The sequence below is a fragment of the Platalea leucorodia genome (genome assembly GCF_965183815.1).
Source record: "Platalea leucorodia genome assembly, chromosome: 11".
Classification (NCBI taxonomy): Eukaryota; Metazoa; Chordata; class Aves; order Pelecaniformes; family Threskiornithidae; genus Platalea; species Platalea leucorodia.
In genome coordinates, this window is record NC_138833.1 from 8,597,855 (window position 1) to 8,622,179 (window position 24,325).

General features: G+C 57.1%; 2 protein-coding genes and 1 pseudogene across 3 annotated transcripts; all 3 read right to left on the reverse strand.

The window, feature by feature from the left end:
• Nucleotides 1-525: 525 nt before the first annotated feature.
• LOC309596205 (protocadherin alpha-2-like) lies at nt 526-4,351 on the reverse strand (the record flags this gene model as incomplete). Its single annotated transcript, XM_082324048.1, has 6 exons — nt 526-540; nt 1,877-2,011; nt 2,306-2,539; nt 2,657-2,782; nt 2,903-4,090; nt 4,142-4,351. 6 exons carry the CDS (start codon nt 4,349-4,351, stop codon nt 526-528), a joined length of 1,908 nt encoding a protein of 635 aa, XP_082180174.1.
• A 2,693-nt stretch (nt 4,352-7,044) lies between these two features.
• On the reverse strand, nt 7,045-15,775 carry LOC309596206 (protocadherin alpha-5-like; annotated as a pseudogene). The gene is made up of 3 exons: nt 10,378-15,775; nt 8,145-8,281; nt 7,045-7,163 (listed from the first exon to the last, which is right to left on the reverse strand). The product of its transcript is annotated as a protocadherin alpha-5-like (transcript).
• Nucleotides 15,776-17,662: 1,887 nt separating this feature from the next.
• LOC309596207 (protocadherin alpha-5-like) lies at nt 17,663-24,020 on the reverse strand (the record flags this gene model as incomplete). Its single annotated transcript, XM_082324049.1, has 3 exons — nt 21,441-24,020; nt 18,227-18,278; nt 17,663-17,845 (listed from the first exon to the last, which is right to left on the reverse strand). The coding sequence occupies exons 1-3, from the start codon at nt 24,017-24,019 to the stop codon at nt 17,663-17,665; spliced, it is 2,814 nt and encodes a 937-aa protein (XP_082180175.1). The 5' UTR covers nt 24,020.
• Between the last annotated feature and the right edge of the window lie 305 nt (nt 24,021-24,325).

Consider the following 24,325-nt stretch of genomic DNA (forward strand, 5'->3'; position numbering starts at 1 on the left):
CACATGATCATCACAAGGCACACACACAACGAGGCACAAAATAACAGTTTATTTTAAAAAGTATTCTCAGGAAGAAAAAAAAAAAAAAAAAAAACAACAAAACAAACAAGAAAGGAAATACAAAGCCTACCACTGCAGGGTACATGGAACTAGCAGAGTCATGAACCATAGCTGAGGTGCTCTCTAGCAATACTTCTTGCCTCATATAACACTGTGTCTGCATGTTTTTCACAGCTGCCTTTGTTGCTGCTCTTCTGCCATTACATATGTTGTATTAGAAAGTACATTTACATCATACTTAGAAAGCAACAACACAAAATGCTTCTACTATCTTTTCCATGTAACTCTGTATTACTTCACAAACTAATATATGCCATACAAGGTGAACAGAGAAGAACCTGGAGTACCAACTGTGGTCACCTTGAGTGACCTCTGTTTTAGAGGAGAATCAAAAAGAAGGACAGACTTCTGATCAAGGAAAGACTGGAAACCTGCACTTCGCAGCAACCAAAAGCAAAAAGTTCATTAAAACTGTCCTACCTGCAAGACAGGAAAATGTACACAGATGAAGACATCATATGCAAAATGAAAGAAGGCTGAAAGAGGCACTTAAGAGTTGTGATTAACTACACAGATGGCAGGAAATCCAAACCTGGTCACTTGAGTAAGATAACAAGGTCAACGCCCCAGTCGGGCAGAGATCTTCGCCAGGAACTGTGCCATTTAGAAGCTCATCTCAAAAAGTCATGGAGAGTGATGTAACAAAGGTTATGGGAGATATTACCCTATGGAGCAGAGTTAAAATACAGGTCTGCTGAGAAGAACTGCAGAAAGAGCTGATGACCTTGAAGGCCTACATGGGAAAATGGCAAAATATTTTCCATGCACGACACCACAAGGCTGAGCAGATGAGGAAAAAATTTAGCTTCAACAGACACTGTAACTGACTCTGAGACAACCATTTAAGGTTCTGAAATAACATCTTTAGCACAGAGAAGAGAGTGATGTGGATATATCAGCTCTGTTCTCAGTGCCAATCAAAAGGTAAGACTTAGAAGACCATGGAAATAAACAATACACTTCATTCAACTTTGTGGAAATATAAGGTTCAGCAACACTTTGAATATTTTGTGGAGGTCCTCCACTTCTTAACATGGTAACAAGAAGAGAGCAGATAGGGAAGAGTTTCAGAGAAGGCCAGTAGGATGACCAAAGATTCAGAGCAGCTTCTGTTTGAGGAACATTTCCTCGTGTTAAAAAATAAAAGACTGAAAGGGAATATGACAGAGATCTTCAAAGCAGAAGTACCATGAAGGATGATAAGAAGCAAAGACATGAAAAATTAGATAGGACAACACCGCGAAAAAACCCATCCAACTTCAACAGTGCGCCTTTCAGGATGGGTTTGGACTAGACATTTCCACACATACTTTAAATCCCAACCTATGCTCTTGATCTCCCTATCTCCTCTACAATAAGATATGAGGTGCTACAGAAAACAGCAGCCTGCCATGTCACACCTCAGCTAGAAACAAAGGAGTAAACTGTCACTAAAAAAGATAGTAGCATTAAGGTCGTGACGCCATGGAAAATGGCTGCAAAATGGCTCTGAGCAATTCCGTGCTCCAGGAAGATGAGAAAGAGGCATAAAAAACTACAGCACTGAACCAGCTTGCAGAGGAAGAAGACACAAGGAATATTGCAGACAGCAATCAGAGAATAAGAACCCGCCAGGAACACACCGCCCCCAGGCCCGGGGCGCCCAGCCCGGCTCCCACCAGCGCCTCCCCAGGGCGACGGCGAGCAGGGCGAGAACGGAGAGAAGGGGGAGGAGGGGGAGGAGGGGGCGAGAGGCGAGAAAGGGAGGGCCACTGACCGTGTCCAGGAGAGCGGGCGGCTCCGGCTGCGTCTCCTTCGCCGCGGCGCCGGGCGGCGGCGGGAAGTTGGGGCTGAAAACCATCAGGTCGCTCTTGCCCGCGCCGTCCGCCACGCACAGGCTCCGGCTCTGGCGCTGCGAGTACGACCAGCTCCCCACTTCGCTGGCGCACACCAGCGTCGCCGGCCCGGGCCCCGACAGCACGCCCGCCCGCGCCGACCACCGCGACGCCCCGTACAGCACCACCGCCAGCACGAACACGCTCGACACCGCGCAGATGGCCACCACCAGCCACACGTTCGTCGCCGCCGCCGCCGCCGCCGCGCCGCCCTCCGCGCCCGCCGCCGGACGCAGCCCCGCCCCCGGCGACGACGACGACGACGACGACGACGAGCCCGCGGCCGCCAGCGCCGCCTCGGCGCCCTCCACCAGCGACACGCTCAGCGTGGCCGTGGCCGAGCGCGCCGGCTCCCCGTGGTCCCGCACCACGATCACCAGCCTCTGCCGCGGGCCGTCCGCCTCCTCCAGCGCCCGCGCCGTGCTCACCTCGCCGCTGTACAGCCCCACGCGGAACGGGCCCTTCCCCCGCGGCTCCCACAGCTCGTAGCGCAGCCACGCGTTGTAGCCCGAGTCCGCGTCCACCGCGCGGATCTTCGCCACCACCTGCCCCGCCGGCGCCCCCCACGCCGCCCACGCCCACAGCGCCCCCGAGCCCGGCCCCGCCGCCGCCGAGCCCGCCGCCACGGGCCCCGGCCCGCCGCCCGCAGCCGGCAGCAGCGCCGGCGCGTTGTCGTTCTCGTCCACCACGAAGAGCTGCACCGTGGCGTTGCCGCACAGCGCCGGCTCCCCCGCGTCCACCGCACGCACCTCGAACTGCAGCACCTGCACCTCCTCGTAGTCCAGGGGCTGCAGCGCCCACAGCCGCCCGCTCTCCGCGTCCACCGCCACGTAGCTCGACGCCGGCCGCCACCCCCCGCCCGCCGCCGCGCCCCCGCCGCCGCCGCCCTCCGCCACCGAGTAGCTCACGCGCCCGTTGCCCGCCTCGTCCGGGTCCCGCGCCCACAGCCGCGCCAGCTCCGCGCCCGCCGCGTTGTTCTCCCGCGCCAGCACCGTGTACACGGCCTGCGCGAACGCCGGCGCGTTGTCGTTCACGTCCGACACCGGCACCCGCACCCCGCGGCTGGCGCGCAGCGGCGGCGCCCCGCCGTCCTCCGCCCGCACCTCCACCTCGTACTCCGCCACGCGCTCCCGGTCCAGCGCCTCCCGCACCACCAGCGAGTACGAGCCCGCGAACGTCGCCACCAGACCGAACGGCGCCGCCGGCCACACCGCGCACCGCACCCGCCCGTTCGCCCCCGAGTCCCGGTCCGACACGCTCAGCAGCGCCACCACCGTCCCCACCGCCGCGTCCTCCGGCACCGGCACCGACAGCGACGTCACCCACACCTCCGGCGCGTTGTCGTTCACGTCCACCACCTCCAGCTCCACGCTGCAGTGACCCGACAGCGGGGGCCAACCTTTGTCTCTCGCTTCGATTTGCAACTCGTGTAAACGGACGTCTTCGAAGTCCAGGGCACCCGTCAGTCTGATCTCCCCCGTTTTCGGATCAATGGTGAATAGATCTTTGTTACCAGCAGGAATCGAACTGACGATGCTGTAGGAAAATTCCTTATTAAGACCCTCGTCCGGATCCGTGGCGTTCACCCGCGCCACCAGCGTCCCCTCTGCAGCGCTCTCCGGCAGCTGCACTTTATACACAGACTGGTTGAACTGGGGCACGTTGTCGTTCGCATCCAGCACCGAGATCACCAGCTCCATCGTGCCCGACAGCGACGGCCGCCCACCGTCACTCGCCGACAGCAACAAACGGTGCACAGCATCCGTCTCGCGGTCCAGCGGTTTCGCGAGCACGAGGAATACAGATTTCCTGTTTTCATCAGAGGATTTAACATCGAGTGTAAAGTGCTCCCTGGGGCTGAGTGCATAGGAGAGCTGCGCGTTGGCTCCAATATCTGCATCCGACGCGCCCTCCAGCGGGAACCGAGACCCCGGCAGCGACGATTCCGCGATGCTGAGGTTTTTCCGGGCGGCGGGGAAGAGCGGCGCGTTGTCGTTGATGTCGGTGACCTCCAGCTCCACGTGGAAGACGCGCAGCGGCCGCTCCACCAGCACCTCCAGCCGCAGGGCGCACGGCGCGCTCTTCCCGCACAGCTCCTCCCGGTCCAGCCGCGAGCTCACCACCAGCGCCCCGCTCGCCCCGCTCACCTCCACGCTCGCCCGCCGGCCCTGCGACACCAGCCGCAGCCGCCGCGCCTCCGCATCGCCCGCCTCCAGGCCCAGGTCCTGCGCCAGCCGCCCCACCACCGTCCCGGCCTCCGCCTCCTCCGGCACCGAGTACCGCACCTGCCCGCCGCCCAGCGCCCACGCCGCCTGCAGCACCAGCACCCGCACCACGGGCACCCACCGCACGCCCATCGCCGCCGCCGCCGCCGCCCGCCCGGGCCCCGCACGGCTCCCCGCCGCCGCACGGACGCACCGCCTCTCCTGCCCGCCCCGCGCCGCCCCCCCGCGCTCACAGCCGGGCTCTCCGCCGCACCGGGGCGGAGCCGCCTCGCCGCTCCGCCGACGTTTCTGAGCCTGCAGCGACACCGTGTGCTGCTCCGCCGCCGCGCACGCTCCCCACCACCGCCCGCCACTCCGGCCCCGTCACGGTCATCTCCTCTGCCGCCTCTTCCTTACGTTTTCCTCTTTCTTCTTTCTTTTTCCTCCCTCCTTTGCTCTTTCCTTCTCCCTTTCTCTTCCTTCTTTTCTCCTTCTTTCTTCATTCAGTTGCCTCTTTTTATTCGTTTCTATCCTTCTTCCTTTCTTTCCTTCTAGTTTTCTTCTCTTCCTTCTCTTCCTTCTCTTCCATCTCCGTTGCCTTCTTGCCCCGCCGTCCCCGAGTCTTTACTCCCCTTTCCCTTCGCTTTCCACCCTTCTCTCTGCTTTACCCCCGCTCCCAGCTCACCACTCGCCTCCAACGCCGCGGCGGAGACCATCACAGACGGAGCCATCAGCGCTAATTACGGGCCATCAGCGCCGGAGCGCGGTGCTCTGACCGTGGGGGAGGCTGTTAGGGACCAACTCCGTTCTGAGGTAAGGTCCGTGCGTTCTGGTAATCTCGTCTATCGTCCGTTCATTCGTTCATTCCTTTTTTCCTTCCTTCCTTCTTTTCTTCCTTTGTTCCTTCCTTCTTTCCTACTCTTTCTTCCTTTCTCCCTTTCTTCCTTTCTTTCTTCCTTTCTCTCCCTCAACACCTCTCTGTGAACAGTCACAGCATCCATGCATGCTAGGAAACTCATTTATCGTTTCTTATTTTATCTTCTTCCTCTCTATTGCTTGCTTCGTTCTTGCTTGCTTTTCTTTCTTGCTGTTATTTCTTCCTTCCTTACTTCCTTCTCTGCTTTCTCCTCTTTCCCTTCTCCTCTCTTCCCTGTCCTTCCCTCCCCTTTTCTTCTTCCACCCTTTTTGCCTCTTCCTTGTCTCCTTTACCAACATCTTTTCTATGAACCAAGGGGGGAGCTCTTGGGACCAGCTCCGTTCTGCATCTAGACGTAAAGTCGGTGCAGGCTGGTCATCTTCTCTATCGTCTCTCCTTTCCTCAACCTCAGTTGAGGTTGCTGAGGTCCTCAACTCCATTCAGCCTGTTGAGATCAAGTCAGTGCATCCTGGTAACAGTCTCAAACATCTCTTCCTTCCTGCTTGCTTTTTATTCGTTTCTATCCTTCTTCCTTTCTTTCCTTCTAGTTTTCTTCTCTTCCTTCTTTCTTCTCTTCCTTCTCTTTCTTCTCTTCCATCTCCGTTGCCTTCTTGCCCCGCCGTCCCCGAGTCTTTACTCCCCTTTCCCTTCGCTTTCCACCCTTCTCTCTGCTTTACCCCTGCTCCCAGCTCACCACTCGCCTCCAACGCCGCGGCGGAGACCATCACAGACGGAGCCATCAGCGCTAATTACGGGCCATCAGCGCCGGAGCGCGGTGCTCTGACCGTGGGGGAGGCTGTTAGGGACCAGCTCCGTTCAGCGTCTAGAGGTAAAGTCGGTGCGGGCTCGTCATCTTCTCTATCGTCTCTCCTTGCCTTCCTTGCTCTTCTTTCTTGCTCTCTTCCTTCCTTGCTTTTTACCTTCATAAGAGTCCTGCCTTTCTTTTTCCTTGCCTTCTTCATTCCTCTCTGCTATTCTCTTTTTTCTCTTATTTTTCTCTCTAACCTCTTTCTTTCCTCCTTCTCTTTCCTTTTCTCTTCTCTTTCCTTCTCTTCCCCATCCTATTTTTTCCTCCCCTCCTCTTCTGTTTCCATCCTTGTCTCTCCCGTCCTTTCTTTCCTTTTCCAAACTGTTTTCCAGATGTCCAAACCATGCTCGCATTGAAGCATAGACATGCCCTTTGGCAAGACCTCTCCTTCCTCCTCCTCACCCCTTTTCATCAAGACTTCCACAGCATCCCTGACTACTGAGGTTGCTGAGGTCCTCAACTCCATTCAGCCTGTTGAGATCAAGTCAGTGCATCCTGGTAACAGTCTCAAACATCTCTTCCTTCCTGCTTGCTTGCTTCCTTGCTTCCTATTTCTTACTTGCAAAGATTCCTTCCTTTCCTTCTTTTTTCACTCCTCCTTTCTCTTTCCTTCTTCCTTTCTCTTCTCTCTTCCTTTTCTTTCCTTGCCACACCGTGTCTCATCTTTGCTTCCCCTTCTCTTCTGCTTCCATCCTGTATCTTCTGTTCATTTCTTCCTTTACCAAAATGTTTTTAAAAGGTCACCACCATGCTCGCCAAGAAGCACGGACGTGCCATTTGGCAAGAGCTCTCATTCCTCTTCCCTACCACCTTCCATCTCTCTGGGCAGGGAACAACCTTCCTGCTTTCCTCCCATCCATGCACCTGCAACTTCCCCTCCCATCAAGGTGAAGGCCGCAGTCTTCAGCCTCTAGTCCCCTTGAGGACCCAGCAAGGCAATCATAAGCCACCAAGGTAACACCGTGGCATTTTCAATGAGAACATATTTACTCCAAGAAACGCATTAGAAAGGCCACCTGTCCTTGCTGCCACCTGCTCACCCTGCGCCTGCAAGCAGCAGGGAAGCAACGACAGCAGGCAGTGGTGCTTTGCTGTTCCACACCTACAGGCATTACAATCCATTCAACAGTCGATCGATCCAACATGAAGATGACACAATTGAACAGGAACAAAAATGTTCATCAGCCTCTCAAACACATCCTCTTTAAGGTACGACTTATCTGCACCATCAGTGGTGGTGTCTTCAGAAAAAAGAACAACTTTCACAACAGGAGAATTCGCTTTGTCCCTTAACATGATCAGAGATTTCTGGGGATGCTAGACAGGAAAAAATGATCCATGTTCTCCAAAAGCACTGAAAACGCTGGACAGTGTGTAGTGCTCCCTTAGGCACTTCTACCAAAGGGGAAGCAGAAGGAAGATCTCAAAGCTCAGGACACTGGAAAAACCTTCCCACACACTCACGGGAAACCCACAGAACTGTCTGCAACCTGACACATGCCACAATTCAGCAGTCTGCATCTCATCCACTGTTGCCAATGTGAGAGGGAAAAAAAAAAAAACAAAAGGATGGACAGGTTTGGTGAGAGGAGAGAAGAAAACCAAAGGATCCCATCCCACTCTATTGAAACGCAAGCTTTGCCAACATCCTGAATACGGAGACCACTTCTTCCCCTCCCTACCAAGACTGAGACCACAGAGAAGAACAAGGAAGGCTCAAAGAAGGCTCACAGCATGATCCAAATTTCAAAAACCTTCTGCTTAACCAACAACATTCCACATCCAAAGCAAGTACCTTAAGACGCAAACGGCAGTGATCTTCTCAAGCAGTAGTACCATGGAGAAGAACAGTGTGCAAGGATATACAGAACTTCTGGAGGTCCCGAGAGGATGCCGGGCAAGCAGCCCTGTGTGCCGGGGCTCTTCTCAAGGTTTTCTACTGGCATCCTCTATCCTGTGCCATGGGAAATGGCATCTCCACAGCTAAGCAGACATTCTCCAGTCCTTCCCCAGGGACACAGACCGTGTTCGACATCTCCATTTCCATCAGACAAGACTCTTCCCCAATCAAAGACACCCTCCCCGTGACACACATGCCCAGGCCCTACTCGGTACCACTTGCAGGATCACTGCCACAATACCCAGACAGTCCTCAACCCCAACAACATGCCCCAGCTCTAAACCCTGCAGTGAGCAGGACTCAGGCCTTTGCACATCCTCACCTTCCCTCATCATTTGCACAAAGAACATATGGAAGGCTGCAAAGCCACACAGCATCTGGCAGGCTCTTCCCACTTCTGTGAACTTCACCCTCAATGCTTTGGCCTTTGCAGCAATCTCCGATGGAAACACCACACAGCTGCACATCAGAGTTCGTAAGCATTCTGTCACTAGAGCTGTGACCGCTCGCATCCCACTCCACACAGATTTCCTTCTTTGACAGAACAACACTAAATGCTGAAACGTAAGCACAATCACGACATCAGCTGGGTGAGAGAACTTGTACCATGGAAAACCAGAGCTGGGCTGGGCTGGAGGGTTTGGCGTGTACGTGCACGTAACCAAATGAGTAAAGCATGACAAGCAGGCACACCACCTGTACCGCCGCCAACTGTGCAAGTGCACAAGGAGGGGAAGTCAAGAGCACAAAGATGACACCCACCTCCTCATGGCCCCTTACAAATCCTGCCTGAGGAGGAAGAAGGAACCATCATGGCAACATCAACAGCTGTGGAAGCTGCTACGGATGCCCACCACTACACAGAGACAGCAGATTCAAGAACTACCCTCCCACAACACCCTTCCCAAAGCACGAGCAAAAACGTTCATCAGACACTATTCAGCAGTCTGCATCTCACCCCCTCTTACCAACACATCAGGCAGGCAGCAGCACAAGGGACTGTCTCTGGTGAGACATATTCAGAACCTCAAAAGACACTGTGGGCATTTCAATACCACACACTCTCTCAACAGCCAGAAGGCCTCCAAATCCAGACACCTTGGGAGCCTGGGAAGGATCCTGCAAAAGAACACTCTCTGCCCATCCTGCCTCATGCTTTCCTCTAGGCATCCTCCATTCCACATTCTGGGACATGTGTTCTCAAGTCAAGCACATCATCTCCCATTCTTCTTTTCTTACGACATCGCCCATGACCTACCCAAGGATTTCTACCTCCCTCAGACAAGTCTTCCCACTGCTCAAGGTCAACATTCACATCAGGACATGGCCAGGCCCTACTCAGTGTCACTGCCACATTCACCTCTGTGACAGGCCACAGTTCCCTTTCCCACCTCAGGGCTCACACCAGCTTCGCAGACCCTTCCCAGCAATGAGAGCACCATAAAAACCATACAGATGGTATCATATGCACTGTGTTGAGCAGACTCTCCGTAGTTGACCCTTCATGTTTTGCAATGCTTCAGCTATCTCAGATGGAAATGTTACACAGCTGGCAGCTCCGTTACTCACCTGAAATGTTACACACCTATTGGTAGAGATGGTGTCAGGACAGCTCTAATGGCAATGGGCATTGATTTCCTTCTGTGAGAGAACAACCCAAATGTTGATGACCACAGCAACTGTCATGGATGAGATCTAAAGTGTAGGACAATTTCGGGTTTTTTAAAAAGAAGGTTTCCGGGGCTGCCATAAGGCTGTCAATGCTGATACAACTACTGAAAGACTATCAAAACAGGCCCAGCATACATCACATCACATCACGTCATTTCTCCAGCCAGGAATGGAAGCCTAGAACATGGTTTGGGCAGGATTGGGGGGGTGGGGGGGGAGAAAAATCCCCATTTCTGACACCTACTTTGGGTCAAACTCCTCTCCCTGACCACTTGACACTACAAACTACAGTAACAACATACTTGGAAAAGAAGATGGGAAAATTCTGTGTTGTCTTCTCTGCTTTCATAATGACTCTCGTGGGTGAATTAGAATGGAGAAATGAGACCACGGGGAGAGAAATCCCTGGAGTCCCAATTGTCACCTTCCACCACATCTCTTGCAAAGGAGAATCAAAGAGGACGACAGAGTTTTCCACAAGAAACCACATCTGATATCAGCACAGTCAGCAGTCAGAAACGGTAATATGGCAGGAAATAATTCCTGTCACCACCACAGACTGCGTGTCTTGCACTCCTTCAGCAAGCTCGGGTGGAAACGCTACACACCAGCAAGCAACAGCATTTGCAAAGCCCGTGTTCTGCAACCTCTCGTCGCAATCCGCTGTGATTTTATTCAACTCACACCCAGAACAGCAACCCTCAGCTGCGGACGGTAACTGCTGCTGGGGGCGGCAATCCCCTCACTTTTTGTCCCCCCCACAAGCAAGAGCCGAGGGGCTCCGGCAAGGACCCGAAGGCAGATGCAAAGGTCCCAGTAACAGCCTTAAGCACCCGCCAAGCACCCACCGCCCCCAGGCCCCGGGCGCCCAGCCCGGCTCCCACCAGCGCCTCCCCAGGGCGACGGCGAGCAGGGCGAGCAGGGCGAGAACGGAGAGAAGGGGGAGGAGGGGGAGGAGGGGGCGAGAGGCGAGAAAGGGAGGGCCACTGACCGTGTCCAGGAGAGCGGGCGGCTCCGGCTGCGTCTCCTTCGCCGCGGCGCCGGGCGGCGGCGGGAAGTTGGGGCTGAAAACCATCAGGTCGCTCTTGCCCGCGCCGTCCGCCACGCACAGGCTCCGGCTCTGGCGCTGCGAGTACGACCAGCTCCCCACTTCGCTGGCGCACACCAGCGTCGCCGGCCCGGGCCCCGACAGCACGCCCGCCCGCGCCGACCACCGCGACGCCCCGTACAGCACCACCGCCAGCACGAACACGCTCGACACCGCGCAGATGGCCACCACCAGCCACACGTTCGTCGCCGCCGCCGCCGCCGCCGCGCCGCCCTCCGCGCCCGCCGCCGGACGCAGCCCCGCCCCCGGCGACGACGACGACGACGACGACGACGAGCCGCGGCCGCCAGCGCCGCCTCGGCGCCCTCCACCAGCGACACGCTCAGCGTGGCCGTGGCCGAGCGCGCCGGCTCCCCGTGGTCCCGCACCACGATCACCAGCCTCTGCCGCGGGCCGTCCGCCTCCTCCAGCGCCCGCGCCGTGCTCACCTCGCCGCTGTACAGCCCCACGCGGAACGGGCCCTTCCCCCGCGGCTCCCACAGCTCGTAGCGCAGCCACGCGTTGTAGCCCGAGTCCGCGTCCACCGCGCGGATCTTCGCCACCACCTGCCCCGCCGGCGCCCCCCACGCCGCCCACGCCCACAGCGCCCCCGAGCCCGGCCCCGCCGCCGCCGAGCCCGCCGCCACGGGCCCCGGCCCGCCGCCCGCAGCCGGCAGCAGCGCCGGCGCGTTGTCGTTCTCGTCCACCACGAAGAGCTGCACCGTGGCGTTGCCGCACAGCGCCGGCTCCCCCGCGTCCACCGCACGCACCTCGAACTGCAGCACCTGCACCTCCTCGTAGTCCAGGGGCTGCAGCGCCCACAGCCGCCCGCTCTCCGCGTCCACCGCCACGTAGCTCGACGCCGGCCGCCACCCCCCGCCCGCCGCCGCGCCCCCGCCGCCGCCGCCCTCCGCCACCGAGTAGCTCACGCGCCCGTTGCCCGCCTCGTCCGGGTCCCGCGCCCACAGCCGCGCCAGCTCCGCGCCCGCCGCGTTGTTCTCCCGCGCCAGCACCGTGTACACGGCCTGCGCGAACGCCGGCGCGTTGTCGTTCACGTCCGACACCGGCACCCGCACCCCGCGGCTGGCGCGCAGCGGCGGCGCCCCGCCGTCCTCCGCCCGCACCTCCACCTCGTACTCCGCCACGCGCTCCCGGTCCAGCGCCTCCCGCACCACCAGCGAGTACGAGCCCGCGAACGTCGCCACCAGACCGAACGGCGCCGCCGGCCACACCGCGCACCGCACCCGCCCGTTCGCCCCCGAGTCCCGGTCCGACACGCTCAGCAGCGCCACCACCGTCCCCACCGCCGCGTCCTCCGGCACCGGCACCGACAGCGACGTCACCCACACCTCCGGCGCGTTGTCGTTCACGTCCACCACCTCCAGCTCCACGCTGCAGTGACCCGACAGCGGGGGCGTCCCTTTGTCTCTCGCTTCAATACGAAAATCAAATATACTGACTTCCTCGAAGTCCAGGGAGCCCGTGAGACGGATCTCCCCCGTCTTCCGATTGACGCTAATCACGTCTCTTCCACTCTGGGGAAAAAAGTTGGTCGCCGTGTAGGTCACCTCGCTGTTAATTCCTTCGTCCGGATCCGTGGCGTTCACCCGCGCCACCAGCGTCCCCTCTGCAGCGCTCTCCGGCAGCTGCACTTTATACACAGACTGGTTGAACTGGGGCGCGTTGTCGTTCGCGTCCAGCACCGAGATCACCAGCTCCATCGTGCCCGACAGCGACGGCCGCCCACCGTCACTCGCCGACAGCAACAAACGGTGCACAGCATCCGTCTCGCGGTCCAGCGGTTTCGTTAAAACAAGATCGGGTACAGTATTTCGCTCATTCGATTTTTGTAAATCCAGACGGAAATACTCCGTGGGGCTGAGGGTGTAAGACAGCTGCGCGTTGGCTCCGATATCTGCATCCGACGCGCCCTCCAGCAGGAACCGAGACCCCGGCAGCGACGATTCCGCGATGCTGAGGTTTTTCCGGGCGGCGGGGAAGAGCGGCGCGTTGTCGTTGATGTCGGTGACCTCCAGCTCCACGTGGAAGACGCGCAGCGGCTGCTCCACCAGCACCTCCAGCCGCAGGGCGCACGGCGCGCTCTTCCCGCACAGCTCCTCCCGGTCCAGCCGCGAGCTCACCACCAGCGCCCCGCTCGCCCCGCTCACCTCCACGCTCGCCCGCCGGCCCTGCGACACCAGCCGCAGCCGCCGCGCCTCCGCATCGCCCGCCTCCAGGCCCAGGTCCTGCGCCAGCCGCCCCACCACCGTCCCGGCCTCCGCCTCCTCCGGCACCGAGTACCGCACCTGCCCGCCGCCCAGCGCCCACGCCGCCTGCAGCACCAGCACCCGCACCACGGGCACCCACCGCACGCCCATCGCCGCCGCCGCCGCCGCCCGCCCGGGCCCCGCACGGCTCCCCGCCGCCGCACGGACGCACCGCCTCTCCTGCCCGCCCCGCGCCGCCCCCCCGCGCTCACAGCCGGGCTCTCCGCCGCACCGGGGCGGAGCCGCCTCGCCGCTCCGCCGACGTTTCTGAGCCTGCAGCGACACCGTGTGCTGCTCCGCCGCCGCGCACGCTCCCCACCACCGCCCGCCACTCCGGCCCCGTCACGGTCATCTCCTCTGCCGCCTCTTCCTTACGTTTTCCTCTTTCTTTTTCTTCTTTCTTTTTCCTCCCTCCTTTGCTCTTTCCTTCTCCCTTTCTCTTCCTTCTTTTCTCCTTCTTTCTTCATTCAGTCGCCTCTTTCTATTCGTTTCTATCCTTCTTCCTTTCTTTCCTTCTAGTTTTCTTCTCTTCCTTCTTTCTACTCTTCCTTCTCTTTCTGCTCTTCCATCTCCGTTGCCTTCTTGCCCCGCCGTCCCCGAGTCTTTACTCCCCTTTCCCTTCGCTTTCCACCCTTCTCTCTGCTTTACCCCCGCTCCCAGCTCACCACTCGCCTCCAACGCCGCGGCGGAGACCATCACAGACGGAGCCATCAGCGCTAATTACGGGCCATCAGCGCCGGAGCGCGGTGCTCTGACCGTGGGGGAGGCTGTTAGGGATCAACTCCGTTCAGCGTCTAGAGGTAAGGTCGGTGCGTTCTCGTAATCTTGTCTATCGTCCGTTCATTCATTCCGTTCCTTTTTGCCTTCCTTCCGTCCTTCCTACTCTTTCTTCCTTTCTCCCTTTCTTCCTTTCTTTCTTCCTTTCTCTCCTTCAACACCTCTCTGTGAACAGTCATAGCGTCCGTGCATGCTAGGAAACTCATTTATCGTTTCTTATTTTCTTTATCTCCTTCCTCTCTATTGCTTGCTTCGTTCTTGCTTGCTTTTCTTTCTCGCTGTTGTTTTTCCTCCCTTCCTTCTCTGCCTTCTCTTCTTCCTCCTTCTCCTCTCTTCTCTCTCCTTCCCTCCACTTCTCTTCTTCCACCCTCTTTGCCTCTTCCTTGTCTCCTTTACCAACATCTTTTCTATATCACTACATCACTCTCGTCACGGAGCACAGACACGCCCTCAGGCAAGACCTCTCATTCCTCTTCCTCACTACTTTTCATCAAGCCTCGCACAGCGGCCCTCAGCACCGAGGATGCAGAAATCCTCAACTCCATTCAGCGTGTACAGATAACATCAGGGCATCCTGGTAATCTCCTCTATGGTCTCTTCCTTCTTTTCTCATCCTTCTTTATTCCCTCCTTCCTTGCTTTTTCATAGAATCATAGAATATTGAATCGTTTAGGTTGGAAAAGACCTTTAAGATCATCAAGCCCAACCGTTAACCTAGCACTGCCAAGTCCACCACTAAATCATGTCCCTAAGCACCACATCTACACATCTTTCAAATATCTCAACGCATGGGGACTCCACCACTTCCCTGGGCAGCCTCTTCCAGGGCCTGACTACCCTTTCAGTGAAGAAATTTTTCCCAATATCCAACCTAAACCTCCCCTGGCAATACTTGAGGCCAGCTCCTCTTGTCCTATCGCTTCTTACTTAGGAAAAGAGACCAACACCCACCTCACTACAACCTCCTTTTCAGCTCAGTTGTAGAGAGTGATAAGGTCTCCCCTGAGCCTTCTTTTCTCCAGACTAAACAACCCCAGTTCCCACAGCTGCTCCTCATAAGACTTGTTCTCTAGACCCTTCACCAGCTGTGGAAAACCTTGTCAAAGGCCTTACTAGAGTCCAGGTAGACAACATCCACAGCCTTTTCCCTCATCCACTAAGTGGGTCACCTTGTTCTAGAAGGACATCTGGTTAGTGAAGCAGGACCTGCCTTTCATAAACCCATGCTGACTGGGCTTGATCACTTCGTTGTCCTGTATGTACCATGTGATGGCATTCAGGATGATCTGCTCCATAACCTTCCCTGGCACCAAGGTCAGACTGACAGGCCTGTAGTTCCCCAAATCCTCCTTCCAGCCCTTCTTGTAGATGGGTGTCACATTTGCTAGCCTCCAGTCAACCAGGTCCTCCCTGGTTAGCCAGGACTGCTTGTAAATGACAGAAAGCGGCTTGGTGAGCACTTCCACCAGCTCCCTCAGTACCCTTGCGTGGATCCCATCCGGCCCCATAGAGGCGTGTGTGCGTGTCTTCCTTGCATACAGTCCTTCTTTTCCAGCTTCCATTCTCTTCCATTCCTTCCTCTTTTTATTTCCTGCTTCCTTTCTTGTTCCTTTTCTTCTCCTTTTTCTTCCACATCTTCCTTTCTCTTCCTGTCATCTTTTTTCTCCTTCCTACTTCTTTTCCTTCACTTCCTTTTTCTTTGTTGCCCCGCACTCACCTACCCTTGACTTCCCTTCTCTTCTGCTTCCATCCTTGTCGCTTCTTTGCTTTTTATCCTTTACCAAAAGACTTTCTACGTATCACTGCTAGAACAACACAGAGGCCATTGGTCTCCACAGAATACCTCTCACTCGTTTGCATGATCCACCTGTCACACAGCCAAACAAAAGCCATGAGAGTAACACCACGGCATTTTCACTCAGAACACCCCCTTGACTCCCAACACACCCATCCCGTGAAACAGATTGTGTTCCCTCCTCCATCTGTCCTTGCTGCCACCCGATCACGCTGCGCCTGGAAGCAGCAGGAAAAGAACAACAGCAGGCAGTCGTGCTTTGATGGTCCAGTCCTACAGGCAGTACAATCCAGGCAACAGTCGGTCGATCCAGCGTGAAGGTACCATGACTAAACAGGAACAAAAGTACATCTGTCTCTCAAACACATCCACTTGAGGTACGAGCAACTTACCTGTAGCACCACTAGTTGCTTCTTCAGAAAAGACACATTTTCAGGACAGGAGAATTGATTTTAGAGGACATTTTCCCTTAACACGATCAGAAATTTCTGGGGTTGCTGGATAGTAAAAAAATGGCTCATGTTCTGCCAAAATTTTGAAACCGTTTTGCAGTCCACTCCTTCAGCTCTGACAGGCTTGGTGCTGTGACCACTGCCATGGGGTGCCCGGTCCAGTGACTGACCACCCTCTCAGTGAACAACTTCTTCCTACCGTCCTAGCTGAACTGCCCCTGACGCAGCTTCATTCCATTTCCTCATGTCCTATCACTGGTCACCAGAGACAGGAGATCAGCACCTCCCCCTCTGTGGCCCCTCTTGACAAAGTTGTAGACTGCAATGAGGTCACCCCTCAGCCTTCTCTTCTCCAAGCTGAACACACCAAGTCACCTCAGCCGCTCCTCATAAGTCTTCTCCTCAAGACCTTTCACCATCTTGGTCACCTGACTCTGGACACACTCTAATAGTTTGATGTCCTTCTTCTATTCAAGCGCCAAAACTGCACACAGTACTCGAGGTGGGGACGCACCACTGCAGTGCAGAGTGGGACAATCACCTCCCTCAACCAGCTACCTATGCTGTGCTTGATGCACCCCATGACACGGTTGGCCCCTTTGACTGCCAGGGCATGCTGTTGACTCATATTCAACTTGCCATCAACCCAAACCCACAGATATCTTTCCACAGAGCTGCTCTCCAGCCTCTCGTCCACCAATTTCTACATATAACCAGGATTACCCCGTCCCAGGTGCAGTACCCAGCACTTGCTCTTGTTAAATTTCATCGGGCTGGTGACTGCCCAGCTCTCTAGCCTATCCAGATCTCTCTGTAAGGCCTCTCTACCTTCGAGGGAGTCCACAGCTCCTCCTAGTTCAGTATTTTCAGCAAACTTACTTAATGTACATTTGACTCTCGCATCCAAATCATTTATAAAGACATTCAAGAGCTCTGGCCCTAAAATCAAGCCCTGCAGCACCCCACTGGTGACTGGCCGCCAGCCTAATGTAACCCCATTTACTGTAACTCTTTGACCCCAACCTGTCACCCATTGCTCTCCCAACATATTATGGACACGTCCTACGACAAGTAGTATGACAGATGTATGCTGGACATTTCATCCAGAAGGATGCTGTCAGAGACAGTACCAAAAGCTTTGCTAAAATTCAAAAAAACCCCACATCTATTGCCTTCCCTTGCTCAACTACATGGGTGACCTTGTCATAAAGGGAAGTTAAGTCAGTTAAAGAAGACTTTACCCTCGTGAACGCGTGCTGGCTATAACCAAGGACTGCAGTCTCTCTCAAGTGCTTTTCAGGAACTCCCAGAATAACCTTCCCCATAATGTTACCAGGCACTGAAGCGAGACTGACACGCCTCTAGTTACAAGGGGTTTCCTTCTCACCCTTCCTGAAAATTGCAACAACAGTTGCCAGCTTCCAGTTGACTGGCACCTCTCCAGGCTCCCAAGACCATTGAAAAAGAATGGAGAGAGGTCCCGCAATAACATCCGCCAGCTCTTTCAGTACCCTGGGATGAATCCCATTGGGCTCCATAGACTCAAGTCTCTCCAGCTGGAGCAGCAAGTCTCAAACGAGTTCAGGGTTGGCAGGGAGTTCAGCATCCCCCCAGTCATGCTCTTCCAACACAGGGCTCCGGCGGTCCCAGGGCCCATCATCGGTGTTAAAGGCAGAGGCAAAGAAGGCACTAAACATCTCTGCTTTGTCTACATCCCTCTTTGCGAGGTGGCCAACCTCATCAAGTAACGGACTAATGTTCTCTCTGACCCTCCTATTGCTGTTAACATATTTAGAAGTGCCCCTTTTGGTTGTCCTTCATGGTGCTGGCCAGCTTGAAGTGAAACACAAGCCCAAGCCCCAGGTACTTGGACATCTCTGCAAACAGGCTCCAAAGAATCCAAACAACACAGGGGACTCTCTCATTCAGGAGCTCAAACCCATCACAGACCAGCACAACAATCCTCCATGAAGGCTGAAAAAGCAGGGGGCAGCCACAGCTCCTGAGCACTCTTCATACACCTTGAGGAAGAGCTATTCTTCCTGACTCACTTTCACCTGCACGCTGAATGGCAAGCACAAACAGTGCTGCAAGAACCCTGTTACCCAAGGGATTTAGTCCCCATGGAATACCTCTCCTTCGTTAGTGTGATCCACGCATCACACAGCCAAACAAAAGCCATCAAGGTAACACCATGACATTTTCACTGAGAACATCTCCTCAATGCCCAACACACCCACTCAAAAAAGTGTACTGAGCTCCCTCCTCCCTCCATGCTTGCTGCCACCTGCTCACCCTGTGCCTGGAAGGAAAGGAACAACAGCAGGCAGCAGTGCTTTGCTTCTCCAAACCTACAGGCACTACAATCCAGGCAACAGTCGGTCGATCCAACATGAAGATGCCACAACTGAACAGGAACAAAAATGTACATCTGTCTCTCAAACACATCCACCTCCAGTCTCAGCAACTTACCTGTAGCATCACTCGTTGCTTCTTCAAAAAGCAAATGTTTTCACAACAGGAGAATTGGGTTTAAGGGACACTGTCCCTTAACATGATCAGAGATTTCTGGGGATGCTGGACAGGAAAAAATAACTCATGTTCTGCAAAACCTACACAGTCCTTAGTGCCCCTTATGCACTTCTATCACAGGGGAAGTAGGAAGGAGACCTGAAAGCTAAGGACATTCTCTCAACATCAACCTCAGCTCAGGACACTGGAAAAACCTTCCCACACACTCATGAAAAATGACCCAAATGTCTGCCACCTGACAGATGCCACAATTCAGCAGTCTGCATCTCATCCACTGTTAACAACACGTTGCCAAGGTGAGAAAAAACAACAAAAGGGTGGGCAGGTTTGGTGAGAGGAGAGAAGAAAACCAAAGGATCCCATCCCACTCTACTGAAACGCAAGCTTTGCCAACATCCTGAATATGGAGAACACTTCTTCCCCTCCCTACCAAGACCGAGAACACAGAGAAGAACAAGGAAGGCTCAGAGAAGGCTCACAGCATGATCCAAATTTCAAAAAGCTTCTGGCTGACCAACAACATTCCACATCAAAAACAAGTGATTAAAGGCACATATGGCAGTTATGTTCAGATATTCTCCAGTCCTTCCTCAATGACACAGACCGTGTTCGACACAGCATCTCCATTTCCATCAGACAAGACTCTTCCCCAATCAAAGACACCCTCCCCATGACACACATGCCCAGGCCCTACTCGGTACCACTTGCAGGATCACTGCCACAATACCCAGACAGTCCTCAACCCCAACAACATGCCCCAGCTCTAAACCCTGCAGTGAGCAGGACTCAGGCCTTTGCACATCCTCACCTTCCCTCATCATTTGCACAAAGAACATATGGAAGGCTGCAAAGCCACACAGCATCTGGCAGGCTCTTCCCACTTCTGTGAACTTCACCCTCAATGCTTTGGCCTTTGCAGCAATCTCCGATGGAAACACCACACAGCTGCACATCAGAGTTCGTAAGCATTCTGTCACTAGAGCTGTGACCGCTCGCATCCCACTCCACACAGATTTCCTTCTTTGACAGAACACCACTAAATGCTGAAACGTAAGCACAATCACGACATCAGCTGGGTGAGAGAACTTGTACCATGGAAAACCAGAGCTGGGCTGGGCTGGAGGGTTTGGCGTGTACGTGCACGTAACCAAATGAGTAAAGCATGACAAGCAGGCACACCACCTGTACCGCCGCCAACTGTGCAAGTGCACAAGGAGGGGAAGTCAAGAGCACAAAGATGACACCCACCTCCTCATGGCCCCTTACAAATCCTGCCTGAGGAGGAAGAAGGAACCATCATGGCAACATCAACGGCTGTGGAAGCTGCTACGGATGCCCACCACTACACAGGGACAGCAGATTCAAGAACTACCCTCCCACAACACCCTTCCCAAAGCACGAGCAAAAACGTTCATCAGACACTATTCAGCAGTCTGCATCTCACCCCCTCTTACCAACACATCAGGCAGGCAGCAGCACAAGGGACTGTCTCTGGTGGGACATATTCAGAACCTCAAAAGACACTGTGGGCATTTCAATACCACACACTATCTCAACAGCCAGAAGGCCTCCAACTCCAGACCCTTGGGAGCCTGGGAAGGATCCTGCAAAAGAACACTCTCTGCCCATCCTGCCTCATGCTTTCCTCTAGGCATCCTCCATTCCACATTCTGGGACATGCGTTCTCAAGTCAAGCACATCATCTCCCATTCTTCTTTTCTTACGACATCGCCCATGACCTACCCAAGGATTTCTATCTCCCTCAGACAAGTCTTCCCACTGCTCAAGGTCAACATTCACATCAGGACATGGCCAGGCCCTACTCAGTGCCACTGCCACATTCACCTCTGTGACAGGCCACAGTTCCCTTTCCCACCTCAGGGCTCACACCAGCTTCGCAGACCCTTCCCAGCAATGAGAGCACCATAAAAACCATACAGATGGTATCATATGCACTGTGTTGAGCAGACTCTCCGTAGTTGACCCTTCATGTTTTGCAATGCTTCAGCTATCTCAGATGGAAATGTTACACAGCTGGCAGCTCCGTTACTCACCTGAAATGTTACACACCTATTGGTAGAGATGGTGTCAGGATAGCTCTAATGGCAATGGGCATTGATTTCCATCTGTGAGAGAACAACCCAAATGTTGATGACCACAGCAACTGTCATGGATGAGATCTAAAGTGTAGGACAATTTCGGGTTTTTTAAAAAGAAGGTTTCCGGGGCTGCCATAAGGCTGTCAATGCTGATACAACTACTGAAAGACTATCAAAACAGGCCCAGCATACATCACATCACGTCATTTCTCCAGCCAGGAATGGAAGCCTAGAACATGGTTTGGGGGGGAATGGGGGCGTGGGGGGGGAGAAAATCCCCATTTCTGACACCTACTTTGGGTCAAACTCCTCTCCCTGAACACTTGATACTACAAACTACAGTAACAACATACTTGGAAAAGAAGATGGGAAAATTCTGTGTTGTCTTCTCTGCTTTCATAATGAATTAGAATTAGAATGAATAAGAATGGAGAAATGAGACCACGGGGAGAGAAATCCCTGGAGTCCCAATTGTCACCTTCCACCACATCTCTTGCAAAGGAGAATCAAAGAGGACGACAGAGTTTTCCACAAGAAACCACATCTGATACCAGCACAGTCAGCAGTCAGAAACGGTAACAAGACAGGAAATAATTCCTGTCACCACCACAGACTGCGTGTCTTGCACTCCTTCAGCAAGCTCGGGTGGAAACGCTACACACCAGCAAGCAACAGCATTTGCAAAGCCCGTGTTCTGCAACCTCTCGTCGCAATCCGCTGTGATTTTATTCAACTCACACCCAGAACAGCAACCCTCAGCTGCGGACGGTAACTGCTGCTGGGGGCGGCAATCCCCTCACTTTTTGTCCCCCCCACAAGCAAGAGCCGAGGGGCTGCGGCAAGGACCCGAAGGCAGATGCAAAGGTCCCAGTAACAGCCTTAAGCACCCGCCAAGCACCCACCGCCCCCAGGCCCCGGGCGCCCAGCCCGGCTCCCACCAGCGCCTCCCCAGGGCGACGGCGAGCAGGGCGAGCAGGGCGAGAACGGAGAGAAGGGGGAGGAGGGGGAGGAGGGGGCGAGAGGCGAGAAAGGGAGGGCCACTGACCGTGTCCAGGAGAGCGGGCGGCTCCGGCTGCGTCTCCTTCGCCGCGGCGCCGGGCGGCGGCGGGAAGTTGGGGCTGAAAACCATCAGGTCGCTCTTGCCCGCGCCGTCCGCCACGCACAGGCTCCGGCTCTGGCGCTGCGAGTACGACCAGCTCCCCACTTCGCTGGCGCACACCAGCGTCGCCGGCCCGGGCCCCGGCAGCACGCCCGCCCGCGCCGACCACCGCGACGCCCCGTACAGCACCACCGCCAGCACGAACACGCTCGACACCGCGCAGATGGCCACCACCAGCCACACGTTCGTCGCCGCCGCCGCCGCCGCCGCGCCGCCCTCCGCGCCCGCCGCCGGACGCAGCCCCGCCCCCGGCGACGACGACGACGACGACGAGCCCGCGGCCGCCAGCGCCGCCTCGGCGCCCTCCACCAGCGACACGCTCAGCGTGGCCGTGGCCGAGCGCGCCGGCTCCCCGTGGTCCCGCACCACGATCACCAGCCTCTGCCGCGGGCCGTCCGCCTCCTCCAGCGCCCGCGCCGTGCTCACCTCGCCGCTGTACAGCCCCACGCGGAACGGGCCCTTCCCCCGCGGCTCCCACAGCTCGTAGCGCAGCCACGCGTTGTAGCCCGAGTCCGCGTCCACCGCGCGGATCTTCGCCACCACCTGCCCCGCCGGCGCCCCCCACGCCGCCCACGCCCACAGCGCCCCCGAGCCCGGCCCCGCCGCCGCCGAGCCCGCCGCCACGGGCCCCGGCCCGCCGCCCGCAGCCGGCAGCAGCGCCGGCGCGTTGTCGTTCTCGTCCACCACGAAGAGCTGCACCGTGGCGTTGCCGCACAGCGCCGGCTCCCCCGCGTCCACCGCACGCACCTCGAACTGCAGCACCTGCACCTCCTCGTAGTCCAGGGGCTGCAGCGCCCACAGCCGCCCGCTCTCCGCGTCCACCGCCACGTAGCTCGACGCCGGCCGCCACCCCCCGCCCGCCGCCGCGCCCCCGCCGCCGCCGCCGCCCTCCGCCACCGAGTAGCTCACGCGCCCGTTGCCCGCCTCGTCCGGGTCCCGCGCCCACAGCCGCGCCAGCTCCGCGCCCGCCGCGTTGTTCTCCCGCGCCAGCACCGTGTACACGGCCTGCGCGAACGCCGGCGCGTTGTCGTTCACGTCCGACACCGGCACCCGCACCCCGCGGCTGGCGCGCAGCGGCGGCGCCCCGCCGTCCTCCGCCCGCACCTCCACCTCGTACTCCGCCACGCGCTCCCGGTCCAGCGCCTCCCGCACCACCAGCGAGTACGAGCCCGCGAACGTCGCCACCAGACCGAACGGCGCCGCCGGCCACACCGCGCACCGCACCCGCCCGTTCGCCCCCGAGTCCCGGTCCGACACGCTCAGCAGCGCCACCACCGTCCCCACCGCCGCGTCCTCCGGCACCGGCACCGACAGCGACGTCACCCACACCTCCGGCGCGTTGTCGTTCACGTCCACCACCTCCACCACCACCTTGCAGTGACCCGACAGCGGGGGCGTCCCCTTATCTCTCGCTTCGATTTGTATCTCGTATGAACGGACTTCTTCAAAGTCTAGGGCGCCCGTGAGACGGATCTCCCCCGTCTTCGAATTTAAAATGAACAGGTTTAACCCCTTTGAAGGAAAAGTATTGCTCGCAGTGAACATCATTTCGCCATTGCTTCCTTCGTCCGGATCCGTGGCGTTCACCCGCGCCACCAGCGTCCCCTCTGCAGCGCTCTCCGGCAGCTGCACTTTATACACAGACTGGTTGAACTGGGGCGCGTTGTCGTTCGCGTCCAGCACCGAGATCACCAGCTCCATCGTGCCCGACAGCGACGGCCGCCCACCGTCACTCGCCGACAGCAACAAACGGTGCACAGCATCCGTCTCGCGGTCCAGCGGCTTCCTCAGCACCAGAAACAGGGATTCTCGGTATTCTTCACTCCGCTGCAAATCCAGAGAGAAGTGCTCGCTGGGGCTGAGTGCATAGGAGAGCTGCGCGTTGGCTCCGATATCTGCATCCGACGCGCCCTCCAGCGGGAACCGAGACCCCGGCAGCGACGATTCCGCGATGCTGAGGTTTTTCCGGGCGGCGGGGAAGAGCGGCGCGTTGTCGTTGATGTCGGTGACCTCCAGCTCCACGTGGAAGACGCGCAGCGGCCGCTCCACCAGCACCTCCAGCCGCAGGGCGCACGGCGCGCTCTTCCCGCACAGCTCCTCCCGGTCCAGCCGCGAGCTCACCACCAGCGCCCCGCTCGCCCCGCTCACCTCCACGCTCGCCCGCCGGCCCTGCGACACCAGCCGCAGCCGCCGCGCCTCCGCATCGCCCGCCTCCAGGCCCAGGTCCTGCGCCAGCCGCCCCACCACCGTCCCGGCCTCCGCCTCCTCCGGCACCGAGTACCGCACCTGCCCGCCGCCCAGCGCCCACGCCGCCTGCAGCACCAGCACCCGCACCACGGGCACCCACCGCACGCCCATCGCCGCCGCCGCCCGCCCGGGCCCCGCACGGCTCCCCGCCGCCGCACGGACGCACCGCCTCTCCTGCCCGCCCCGCGCCGCCCCCCCGCGCTCACAGCCGGGCTCTCCGCCGCACCGGGGCGGAGCCGCCTCGCCGCTCCGCCGACGTTTCTGAGCCTGCAGCGACACCGTGTGCTGCTCCGCCGCCGCGCACGCTCCCCACCACCGCCCGCCACTCCGGCCCCGTCACGGTCATCTCCTCTGCCGCCTCTTCCTTACGTTTTCCTCTTTCTTTTTCTTCTTTCTTTTTCCTCCCTCCTTTGCTCT